The 12,657-nt window shown below is 45.7% G+C and overlaps 2 protein-coding genes across 2 annotated transcripts in view; one reads left to right on the top strand and one right to left on the bottom strand.

Moving 5' to 3' along the window:
• The window catches only part of CORO1C (coronin 1C), a 544,511-nt gene that overhangs the window by 486,343 nt on the left and 45,511 nt on the right, over positions 1–12,657 (bottom strand). The gene's annotated exons all lie outside the window — the stretch shown is intronic.
• The window catches only part of ACACB (acetyl-CoA carboxylase beta), a 120,869-nt gene that overhangs the window by 72,742 nt on the left and 35,470 nt on the right, over positions 1–12,657 (top strand). The window contains exons 21-29 of the mRNA XM_069081877.1: positions 314–502; positions 1,375–1,455; positions 4,215–4,315; positions 6,612–6,700; positions 6,798–6,922; positions 8,872–8,985; positions 9,724–9,837; positions 10,572–10,661; positions 12,027–12,145. Coding sequence (XP_068937978.1) covers positions 314–502; positions 1,375–1,455; positions 4,215–4,315; positions 6,612–6,700; positions 6,798–6,922; positions 8,872–8,985; positions 9,724–9,837; positions 10,572–10,661; positions 12,027–12,145 — 1,022 coding nt within the window. The remainder of the gene's footprint in view (positions 1–313; positions 503–1,374; positions 1,456–4,214; positions 4,316–6,611; positions 6,701–6,797; positions 6,923–8,871; positions 8,986–9,723; positions 9,838–10,571; positions 10,662–12,026; positions 12,146–12,657) is intronic.

The raw sequence follows: 12,657 nt of genomic DNA, 5'->3' as shown, positions 1-12,657 counted from the left end.
CAGGGTTGGCAGGGTAAACTGAGGCAGACAGATGAGAAACAGAGGATGGTACAGTCCTGTACCAGAGACTCAGAGAGGAAAGTGAACCAGAGTCCTTGGGGGAGGCATCATGGAAGAAATAGATCGCCCAGGCTGAACTCAGGAGGCTGGGTGGGCCTGGGCTATGTGCATTCAGGTAAGAGAGCAGGTTCAGCCTGGATTCTCTGCTTGGTGACTTCATTAAGCTGCCCAGTCTTCCATAAATGCATTCGATGGTCACACCAAGCTGTTAACTCCACACAAAGTGGACGTGAATGGTTTTTGTCTCTTCCAGCTCAAGGAGTGGGTGAACAAGCTGATGGTCACCCTCCGGTCCCCTTCCTTGCCCCTTCTGGAGCTCCAAGAGATCATGACCAGCGTCTCTGGCAGGATCCCTCCCTCTGTGGAGAAGGCCGTTCGTAAAATCATGGCACAGTATGCGAGTAACATCACGTCTGTGCTCTGCCAGTTTCCCAGCCAGCAGGTAAAGGGGATGGGGGCGCACGTCTCTCAGGTGATCCCGGGACACCTCCTGAAACCCTCAGGGAGCCTGTATCTGGCCTCCGATAGAAATGTCTGGAGACCTGCCATGTTAGCAATGCCTGCCACAAGTTAGAGATTACCACCCTCTCTGGTCTTAATTCAATGGCTAACGTATTACTCAGTGACTGTCCTTGTGGGCAGGGGCAGCCCTGATCTCCCAGGCTCAGAGGCTCTCCTGCTGGGCAGGCCTGCTCAGGCTTGGGGGCTGTGGATGGAGCTTTCCAGAGCCTGAGGGAGGAGGGTCTTCCTCACAACCACCCTGGGACCTGCACAGTTCAACCTGGCACCGTCCAGAGACTTGTGTATCTGTCTGGTATGAATCCATAAAAATCTGAATTGTCTCTGTTCAAGGGTTTTGCCAAACTTTCAGAAGCAACCTGGTCACTTAAAAAGGCGAGGCATGAAAAAGCTCCTCAGATGCCTTGAGAGTTCTCCAAATCTTCTTGGTCAAATATTAAAAATATTTTAATTTTTAAAATTTATTTTAATTTTACTTTAATAAATTTAGCTAATAGGTTAATAATAATAATTTAAAATAAATTTAAGCAAACGAATCAATTATTAAATAAAATATATTAATATATCTTATTCTATACAATATATTTATATATTTTATTATATAATATAAATATATAAAATATAAACAAATTCTTAAATAAATAAAATAATTTACAAAATAAAGGAGATTTTGCTGAAAGGATACCAAAACCCCTAAAGCCATCCTTAGTGCCCATTCGTTGAGCAAATGTTTGTTGGACACGTGTTCTGCCCCCCAGGCCCAAGCTGAACACTTTATTTATCATTTGTACTTAGTGTGACTGTGGAATAGTGGAGGGAGCCCCGGACCAGGCACTGGAAGACCTTGGGTCAAGTCTCTGCTCAGCCACTCACTTGGTGCGTGACTTGGCCACGTCCCTGGCCGGCTCTGGGCCTCCTTCTCCTCCTTCATACGGTGCGGTTGGACTAGATCATTTCCAAAGGCATTTCCAGCTCCAAAAGGCCACTTTATATAGCCCTCTTTTCTTCCATCCTTGTTTGGACTCCCTCCCTCCAGTCACTGTCTGGCAGTGATCTTTTTTTTTTTTAAATGTTGTTTTTTCCAATGAACAAAAATCTATTTTCTCTCCCTAACCCCCTCATCCCATGGCAAGGGGGGAAGGGGAGACAAAAGAAAAGAAAAACCCTCCTAATAAATATGTACAGAATAGCAAAACAAATTCCCACCATTTCCAAAAATATGTATCTTCTTCTTCCATCACCCTCTTTTAATGGGCTTTGTCATCATTCTTCTGGGCTGATGGAGCAGAGGCCTAAAGCTATAAAGTTGTTTGTCTTTGCACTGTCAGCATCAATAGAGGAGTTTTTTTTTTCTGGTTCTGCTCAGTTCACTTCCCCTCAGTTCTTCCTTGTTTCCCCCATTCATTATTTTTCTTACAGTAAAATAGCATTTTGTTGCCTAATTTGTTCGTCCTCTCCCCAGTTGATGGGCACCCCCTTAGTTTCCATTTCTTTCCAACCCCCAAAAGAGTGACCATTGATATTTTTGTACATACGGGCGTATGTTTGGGTCATAGATCTAGCAGTGATCTGGCCGCTATTCACAGCTTAGTGACTTGGGGGACTCCTCACAGTGCCTTGTGGTGTTGGTCTGCCCAGAGCCCAGCAACATTTATCATGTTCCTTCTATGCCAACTTAGCCAATATGGTGGATGTGAGATGGAGCCCCAGAGCTGCTTTAGTTTGCATTTTTCTAATTAATAGAGATTTGGAGCATTTATTCATACAGATATTAATAGCTTAGATTTCTTCCTTAGAAGATAGTGAGCTCATGTCCTTTGATGACTTATCAGTTGGGGGATGGCTCTTATTCTTGTAGAATTGAATCAGTTCCATGTATATGTATATTGTGTTACATATGTATATGGATGTGTAGTGTATATATGTATGTACATATTCATGTATTAGATGTGTATATGTGTATTGCATGTTGTATATGTGTATTATATCTATATGTGTCTATATGTGTGCATTGCACATGAATATTGTATGCGCATGTGTTGTATAGAGATGTATTGTATATTTATAACCATTGCATATTTAGGCATATTGTACTGTGTGAATTGTATGTATATTGCATGTTTGTGCATGTATTGTAGTGTACTGTGTTGTATATATGTATGTGTGCATTCTATAGGTATATCCTGTGCATGTGTATAGGTTTGTATGTATTATGTGTTTCACACGTGTACGCATATAGGCATAAATGTACATGCATATCCTATATAGCACACATACGTGTGTGTACACATAGAATTATTATACTATACACATGCTTGTGTATTTATGTACATGAAATAATACATATATACATGCATATGTCACATAATGCAATGCATATATTCACACATGCATATGCCTGAATGCATGCATGCATGCATACATACATGATTCATATCTTGTTGCAAAGATTTTTTCCTAGTTACTTAACTGCTTTTCCAATTTTAGATCTTTTGAGTTTATTTATGTAAAAACGTCTTAATTTCATGTAATCAGAATTGTCTGCTTTATTTTATCTATTCCTTGTATGACTATGAACTCTCCCCCTCTCCATAGATCAGAAAAGTAATTTCTTACCCACTCTTCAGAGTGAATTTTTTTGTCATGCCTCCATTTGTGTGTGTCGTATACCCATTGGGAACTTAGCTTGGTAGCTGGTGTTAGACGTGGTTTAATCTGCCTAGTTTCTCCTGGCAGTGATCTTTATAAGCCATAAAAATGTGTCCACAGCTGTACTGTAGTCCTGCACTGAGACTTCACCATAATGCCAAGGGATGGCTTGGCTCTTGGAGATCATGCCGGTGACTTGAGCCCTGGCAGGCCCCACCAAACCAGACAGGCTTAGAGTGTCACCAACAGGGTCATGAGGGGTAACAAGCCCACAGTGTGGAGAGGGTCAGGATAGCCTCAGTGAGGTCGTAGATATGGGAAGGTGTCACTATCTGCATCAGCAGAGAAAGTACCTCATGGAGAAGTCCACAGGTTCTTAATGGTTTGACCAGTTGGCTTGACTTACCCAACAGATTCCAGCTATTTGACTTGCTGAGAAGTGGCTGTTATTGCCATCCTACCTGCCCCTCTTCCTCCCTTTTTGCATGACTGAAAGGGACGTGTTATTTTTCTCACAGACCCCCATATTTTGTTTTGGGAATGGCTGGTGAGGCCACCAAGCATAAGTCCTGTAGCTTGCTTCATTCATTTACTCTCATTTATTCACCTACTCCAGCCCCTCCCATCTGTAGGTCTGTCTGTAGGATCTGCTGCTGTCTAGACAGGAACCTCTGTGCAGTTAGCTGGGATGGTCCTCATGCACCCAGAGCAACCCAGTAGAACCCAGACCCCATTGAGCATTGTGAAAGCCAGGGTGGGGAGGGGGGGAATCACTCACCAAGGAGGAGGAGGTAGACTTATTCCTTAAGGATCCTCTTCTCTTCTCTGTTCCCGGAAAGCTCAGTCTCCTTGAACAGCTGAAATTCAGGATTAATGAGCCCATCCCTGCCTCTTCAGAAGAAATCCAGAATTTGGTTAAAAATTGGTTTTAGGAAACTGCATCCCTTGGTCATAAGTAGTGAGATAAACTCTTCTTTCCCATTCAGATTGCCAACATCCTGGACAGCCACGCGGCAACGCTCCAGCGGAAGGCAGACCGAGAAGTTTTCTTCATGAACACTCAGAGCATTGTGCAGCTAGTCCAGAGGTGACTCTAGACCCCTTGGGCAAGGGACCCTTGAAGCCATATGATGCAAAGCAAACCCTACTGGCATGGTCTTTGTCAGGTGCAGGCACAGCTCATGGCCAGGGACAGGAGAGAGTCAATACCCAGCCATCACCTATGGGGGTGTGTGTTGCTGCTGTTATGGGGGCCTCTCTGACATAGGACTCTTTACTAATCAACAACTTCCTATTGTGCCAAACAAAACTTTTGTCATCTTTCAGTCAGCCTGTCCATAAGCATTTATTTATATTTCATTTTTTAAAAACTTCATTGCTGTGTAAACATTTTACTGTTTAGGGGAAAAAAGAAACAGCCACCCTCAGTCTTGATTGTAGAACATGAAAAATGACATGAGATGCTGTGTATCCCAGGGCTAGAGTCAGAAAGAGCTGCTGCCTCTGCCTCATACCAGTCATGGAACTAAATTATAGCAGTTTCCTTCCTTCCTTCCTTCCTTCCTTCCTTCCTTCCTTCCTCCCTCCCTCCCTCCCTCCCTCCCTCCCTCCCTCCTTTTTTTCAATTAATTCATTATTTTTTAGTTTCCAACATTTACTTTTTTTTTTTAAGCAATCGGGGTTAACTAACTTGCTCAAGGTTACACGGCCAGTTATTTCTGGGTGTGGTGCTGAGTATCTGAGTCCGGATTTGATCCAGGTCATCCTGACACTGGAGCCGGTGCTCTTACTCGCTGAGCCACCTGGCCGCCCCTACCAACATTTACTTTTATAAGATTTTGAGTTCTAAATTTCCCTCCCCAAGATGGCATGCACTCTTATATAGGCTCTACATGTATGGTCATATTAAACATATTTCCATATTAGTCATATTGTGAAAGAAGAATCAGAACAAAGGGGAAAAACCATGAGAAAGAAAAACAAAAGAAAGAGAAAATGGTCTGCTTCGCTCTGCATTCAGACTCCACTGTTTTTTCTCTGGATGTGGACGGCATTTTGCGTCTTGAGTCTTTTGGAGTTGTCCTAGATCCTTGCATTGCTCAGAAGAGCTCAGTCTAACAAAGTCGGTCGTCGCACAATGTGACCATTACTGTGTACAGACAGCGTTCTCCTGGTTCTGCTCCCAGGCCGTTTTCTCAGACTCTAAGTGTCTGAAGAATTGTCAGTGGACTTAGGTAGAGGGAATTTCTACCCTGATGATAAAAGCACAGGTGTGACTCTACCTTGTGCTGATGATGCCAGGCTTTCTGGGTGACATGTACATTTATGCATCCTTTCTCATTTGAACCTAATCATAACCCTGTTAGCTAGGGAGCAGGACTATTATTATCATCTTGACTTGACAGAGAAGGAAACTGAGGTTCATGGGGTCAAGGTGTCTTTATTCTTCTCTGCCAGGTTCCCCTCCCCTCAGAAGATTGTTTTTAGCTTGGCTCTATCACTGGGCAAATTTAGAACCCCAAAGGTCAGTGGTAGGGAGAGCTCTGGCAGTCCTGGCAGACCTCTTGTCACATGGATGTGGCTAAACTTATACCCTCAGCTTGGCATCAGGAAGACCTGAGTTCAAATCCTGCTTTAGATACTAGCTGTGTGACTATGAACAAATCATTTAACGTCTCTTTTCCTCAGTTTCCTTATCTGTAAAATGAGGATCATAATGGCACCTGCTTCTCAGGGTTATTCCAAGTGAAATAGCTTATTTAAAGTCTTTGGAAACCTTAAAGTGCTCCCTAAAGATGAGTATTATTATGAGCGGAAACACAAATGGCCAATTCTTTCGCAGTGCCCTCCTTTCAGGGCATTCAGAGGACTCAGATCACTGGTGTCGCTTGCCGCTTCTTTACTTTTGCTCTGTCCAAATGAAGATTCCATTCCCCACCCTGCCTGCCCTCCCAGGTTGTTGGGAAGGTCAGAGGAGAATTTATGTGAATTCATTCATGAAATTAGGGTGTATTATTGCCCGACCAAGCTCTCTGGCTGCTCTCATTGGTCTTAATTATATCTACAGCTAGGACATTTTACCAACTCTACACTATTCCATTGGGCTGGTCATGACACCACTCAGTCAGTCAACAAGCCCTTTCTTGATGCTTCATGTACCCACCGAATAAGGCAAAAACATGGCTCTTGCTTGTGTTCTAATGAAGGAGATAGTAGTTGACTAAATAGATAGAAGAAAGTTTGGCATTTGCAGATGAAAGGGTTGGACGAGGTCGCTCTGTGGACCCTTGTGCTGTGACCTTCCCTTGGGAGGAGGCACCGCTCAGCGTGTCCTTATGGCTTAGGCCACAGGGCCAGCAGTAACATGCTCCTTTCTTCCACAGATACCGGAGCGGAACACGGGGCTACATGAAGACTGTGGTGCTAGATTTATTAAGGAAATACCTGCAAGTGGAACATCACTTCCAACAAGGCAAGGCTGGAGCGAGGGCACCTCTGTCTGCCTCGAGGCTGGCAGCTGGGCCAGAGGGAAGCACGGGTCTAACCACGTGGCCTCTTTGTCCCCCCAGCCCACTATGACAAGTGCGTGATCAACCTCCGGGAACAATTCAAGCCGGACATGTCGCCTGTGCTCGACTGTATCTTCTCTCACGCACAAGTGGCCAAGAAGAATCTGCTGGTGACCATGTTAATAGTAAGTCCTGCCAAGGTGGAGGGAGGGACCCTGTGGGACTTCTCTTCTGCTCTGTGACTGAGTGACAGGAGCCCATAGGTTTGAATGTTGGTCTTGCTGTTGACGATCCATCTGACCTAAGGAGAGTAAGCCTCCTGGGCCTCAGTCTCCTCCTCTGTCAAATGGGGATAGCAATCGTTGACCAACCTACCTAGGGAGAACATGCATGGTGGAGAGTGAATTCAGATCCTGCCCCTGACACTTGCCAGCTCTGTGATCCTGAGCTTTCTGAGTAAAGCTTGGAAAGGGGAAGGGGAGATAATGAGGTCAGTTTTGGACATGTTCAGTGGGAGACATCTAGAAGATGTCCATTTCAAGATGTCCAAAGGCACTGGGTGAAATGATGTGAAATGTTTTTGTGAATGTGAAATGATGTGAAATGTTTTTGTGAATGTGAAATGATTTTCCACTCTTTCCCATCGTATAATGTACAGTCTCAGATTAGCATCTGGATTTGTGAAGTCAGCTTCTGGCCTCAGCTCTTTAAACCAGCTCTACCTCTTTTAAAAAGGTCCAAACCATCAAAGAAGACTTGAGTGGGTGCGGGTGGGGGTGGAATGGAGAAGAATCTGGTTGGGAACTAAGCATTGAAGCACTAGGTGACCATGGGCAGTGGTGGTGCCAAAGTGCAAAGAACATTGGCCTTGGAATCAGGAAGACTCAACTTCTTGAGTTCAGATTTGGCCTCAGACACTTACTAGCTGTGTGACCCTGGGCAAGTCACTTCACCCTGTTTGCCTCAGTTTCCTCATCTTTAAAATGAGCTGGAGAAGGAAATGGCAAACCACTCTGGTATCTTTGTCAGGAAAACCCTAAATGGGGTCAGGAAGAGTCAGACATGATTGAAAAATGACTGAACAACAACAAACAACTGTATAGAAAAGGGCTTGATAGGGAAAGTGGGTAGACACTGCAAAAAGGCCAATTTTGGTCATGAAAAAATGTCTTAATAACTAGAGCTGTCCCAGACCGACACACACTCACTCTCTTTGGAGTTTTCAAGCAGGTAGGACCACTTGTCAGGCCTTCTCTAGGGGACATGTTTGTGCTAGATTAGGTGGCCTCCAAGATCCCTGCCAACATTCACACTTTGTTATTCTGTGAAATATCATTCAGGACCTTATTGGTTCCACCTCTGATGTGCTCCAAAAACTTGTCTTTATTGATCATTTGAGAAGAGTCATGTGGCCTGTCTAGGAGATTTGTTGCCTCTAGAGAGCCAGCAAAGTAAGAATCTTGGTGGGACTGTTTGAGAAAGATGGTTTAGTAGAACTGGTCATTGACTATGTGGGCACCATTTTGGTATGGTAGACTGTAAGCTCCTTGGAGGCAAGTTCTATTCTACATTTGTCTTTGTATCTCTCACACCTAGAATATTGTAGGTGGTTGATGAGTATAAGTGAGTTGGAAGGGCCATTGGATTGGATGTTAGGTGCCCTGGGCTCTAGTCCCAACTCTATCATCCTGTGACCTTAGAGAGGCTCCTCCCCCAATCTGAACACCCAAGAAGGTTGGATTGTAGATGACCTGTGAGGTCTCTTCCAACCTTCACATTCTGGATTAGGATTTTATTCTGCTCATTAGGGCATCAGCAGGTTTGTGGAGAGGTAGAAGAGGGGGTACGTGATGATGAAGAGTGCATTGTAATGCTACCATCTGTGAAGTGTGCTCAGCCGCTAGGACGCGGCCTCGTAACTCGGGTCCATGACCTTGTTTCCAATGTAACTGGCTTCCTTTTGTCATCATTTAAATTTTATTTTATGCCTTTAAAAGCACTTTTCTTCAGTGTCCCTAGGCTTTGTCCCATGTCCAGAAGGATTTTTTTACTCCAGAAGGTTAAGAACCCTGACACCCAAGCAAATCCACTGAAGATTCTACCTCTTTGTGTATGTGTGTTTTGTCTCCCAAAGGATGAATTGTGCGGCCCAGATCCATCCCTAACCGATGAGCTTCTCTCCATCCTTGGGGAACTCACCCAGCTGAGCAAAAGTGAACATTGCAAAGTAGCCTTAAGAGCCAGACAGGTATGTGTTTGTGCTTTATGCTGTCCTGGGTCCTCATGGGACAAGAGCGTGCTAATTCTTTGGGCTTGCATGATTTTGAATGGGATGTTAAATTGTTTCCTCCCAGACATGGAAGAAACAGGAAGCTGATGCTGTCTTTGTTAAAAATTTTGTGACCACTGTGGTGAAAACTCTGTGGCCATCTTAGTGATAAGCTGTTGTGAATGCTATATTTTAATTTTCTGTGAATGTTTTGCTCTGATTTCTAAAGCCAAGCACGAGCAGCTTTTCAGAGGACTGCTGCTGTGAACAGCTTTTCAGGGTTCTGATTACACAGTATAGTGAACACTCTATTCAATAACAAATCAGAGCAAAACTTTCACAGAAAATCAAAATACAGCATTCACAACAGCTTATCACTAAGATGGCCACATAGTTTTCACCACAGTGGTCACAAAGTTTTCAATAAAGACAGCATTAGCTTCCTGTTTCAGCCAACCACTTCCTGTTATATCAGCAACAGGGATTCATACCTTCTGTTTCTTTAATAGAGGCTTGATTAATTACTAAGTGCTAAGTACCTGTTACCTTTGCCAATACAAAGGGGTCTTCAAATTCAAATTACATTACTATTATACCTCCAATTCCTTGGTTGTTCACCAGCCTGGCAAAGACATTTACCTGGGAGATAAGTGGTCAGTCTGCTCCCCCTGGGCACCTCCTGCTGGCACAGGTTCTCATGGCCTTCCTTCCTTGCAGGTATTGATCGCCTCCCACCTGCCCTCTTATGAACTCAGACACAACCAAGTGGAGTCCATTTTCCTGTCTGCCATTGACATGTATGGCCACCAGTTCTGTCCAGAAAATCTCAAGGTAAGCTCTGTTTCCCAAAAGTCTCTGGCTCCTGCTTCCCTTTCTATCTGGCACTTTGTTTTGAAGCACTGATGGACTCAAGGTTGATGGATCCATTCCTGCATTGGCCTCTTCCTCTAGAGATGTGACCCCAGTCCCACTTTTCTGCCATTTTTGATGGCAGAGTTGGTTACTTCCCAGTAGATGAGACCCTCTCCTCCTCATGCTCCCATGCTGTTTGATAGCTCCTGGGGTGGTCCGAATAACACCTGACCCAGTGTCTGTGATGAAACTGAAGGGAAACTGAGTCTCTGAGGATAAGTCACTCCACTACTAGGTGTCAAGGGTGGGATTCAAACCCAGGACTCTCTAGCACTCTTTCTACTAGACTGTACTTTTTTCTCACACTATTGATAAACACTGTTCTTTGGGCTGGGGCTCCCATGCTATTGACACTACAGCTGCCTATGTTTCATTCATTCATTAAGCCCTTGCTGTATACTGTAAGCATTGAGCTGAATACCAATGGTCATAGGAGGCCCCCTCTCCAACTTTGGAGGGTTTATAATCCAGCCCTGGGATAAGAGGTGGGCCAAGGAAATTGCACCAGCTGAGCCAGCCCTTCCATGCTCCCTGCCCGCCCATCCTTCCTCTGTCTCTGTTAACTTAGATCTTTAAGAAGTGCCCATTCTAGCTCCATCATTTCCTGCAATGAGCTGTGGGGGTTTCCTAACTTGTTTCTCCTTTTTCTCTAGAAACTGATCCTTTCAGAAACGACCATATTCGATGTCCTGCCCAATTTCTTCTACCATGCTAACCAGGTGGTTTGCATGGCGTCCCTGGAGGTGAGTTCATGTGTGTGTCCCCCATCCCCAGAGCACTGTGTGTGAGGTGAGCAGGAAGAGGGCTTAGAGTCTAAGCCTTGATAAAAGGTTTTGTTCTGTGAAGTTTGGCTGCACTTGAGGACCTAGAGGGCCACATGTGGCCTCAGGGCTGCAAGTTCCCCACCTCTGGACAGAGCCCAATCTCCCCATGTTATAAATGGAATGATTAGAAGAAGGTCAGAATTTGGGTGCAGAGACCCCTGCAGCAAGAATCTTGGGGGTGAGTTCTGGGGTCCAGCCAGGCCTGGAATCCAAGCTCCACCTGCCACGGGGGGCCCAGGGCCTTCTCCCAGTGTTGGCTTCTAGGCTCAGCAGTTTGAGAGCAGGAGAGCAGTTTTAGTGACCTTCTCACCTACTTGCCCTCCGTTCTTACAGGAAGACGCTGGAGGCCCAAGTGGGAAAGTGATTAGCCCAAGGTCACAGCCAGTAGAGGCAAAGCTGGGAACAGATCCCTGCTTTGCTGCTCCCCATCAGTCCAGTGACTTAGGGAAGGCCTTGGCAAGAAGTATCAGAAGGGGATGACCATGGTTGATATCAGCCTGACTTGTGGGAGAAAAGCAGCCTCATGAGGGAAATGTGAGGGGTCACATCACTGTTTGTGTTCCTTTACATCTGTAGCTTGGCCAAGGTCCTCATTTCCTGACTTCGTACGCCATGCTCTCAGACTCAGAACACATAGGCTGTTTAGTATTTGGGGAGACCTGGAGCAGGGGGAGGAGGAAAGGGTTTGAGAGGAAAGGGGTTCTTCTCTGGGGCAGGGAAGGTGGGCACCCCCCAGGCAGAAAGAAGTCCCCCAAACCAGGCCAGGCTCTAGAACCCAAAGCCTGGAGAATCCATCAGAATAAGATGCTAAAGTTCAGGGTTTTCTGGGAGCTGACCATTTATCTCACTTCACCTGCTTCCATCCAGGCCAGGTCTTTTTACTGGTTACCTCACACCTGGCAGGCTTTTTTCTCCATCTCTCAAACATGTTACCCCTGTAGCCTGCCCAGAAGCTCCACTGGGCCCTGCGAAGTTTCAGCCACAAATCCTATTAGCCATCTTAAGAAAGTGCTCTGGGGATGCATGAATGAATGAACATTTATTCAGTGCTTACTATATGCCAAGCTCTGTGCTAAGTGCTGGGGATACAGGTGGAAAAATGAGATTGTTCCTGTCTTCAAGGAGGGCAAATCCTCCCCAAATGGGGAAGCCCACACTCCTCAGCCCCTCAGCCCTTGGGAAACCTCCTCAGCTCACGTGACTTGTCACCCCTGGTTATGACCAGTTGGTTTAACATGGGATGGTCTGAGAGGCCACCACCTTCTGTGCTTTTCCCTGCCTCAGGTGTATGTCCGCAGAGGCTACATCGCCTACGAGCTGAACAGCCTGCAGCACCGGCAGCTTCCCGATGGCACCTGTGTCGTGGAATTCCAGTTCATGTTGCCCTCATCCCATCCAAACAGGTACAGACCAGCCCTGCTCCCCCCCACGCCCTGGCCGGCAGGACGATCGGCCTCCTGGTCTCCCCACCTGCCCAGCCAGAGTGCGCAGGATTTCCCTCTGCCTGTGTGACTGTTGGGAAGGGGCACGGAGCTCTGTCTTGATGTCATGTCTGTGCCCTTGTTCCTTGGAGGGTTGTTTTCTGAAGCTGCTCCTCCGTGGTCTTTGGAGGGGGACACATGATGACCAGGGCTCCCCCTGGTGACATTTTGTGATGCTGTCTTAGCTCACTATCTCCTTTTTCCACCATCTCATTTCAGAGCACACATTCCTGTCAGGTAGAGTGTGGTTCTTTGAACCTAAAGTCTTTCTATCTCCTAGGGATTTGGCCTTTTTTCTTTCTCTCTCCTCCTTCCCTTGGTTCCTTTCTATTGGATGGGCTCTGAGGTTCGACTTGGGTCTGTGATGGTCTCTATGGTCCGTGTGTTTGATGAACTCTGAGGTTCGGCTTGGGACTGGGATGGTCTCTATGGTC

Source organism: Petaurus breviceps, unplaced genomic scaffold (assembly GCF_028583685.1).
Source record: "Petaurus breviceps papuanus isolate PSGF00001 unplaced genomic scaffold, PetGlider_PUasm1.0 99, whole genome shotgun sequence".
In the NCBI taxonomy this organism is placed as follows: Eukaryota; Metazoa; Chordata; class Mammalia; order Diprotodontia; family Petauridae; genus Petaurus; species Petaurus breviceps.
The sequence above is the reverse complement of the archived record's forward strand: the minus strand, read 5'-3'. Positions and strand labels throughout refer to the sequence as shown.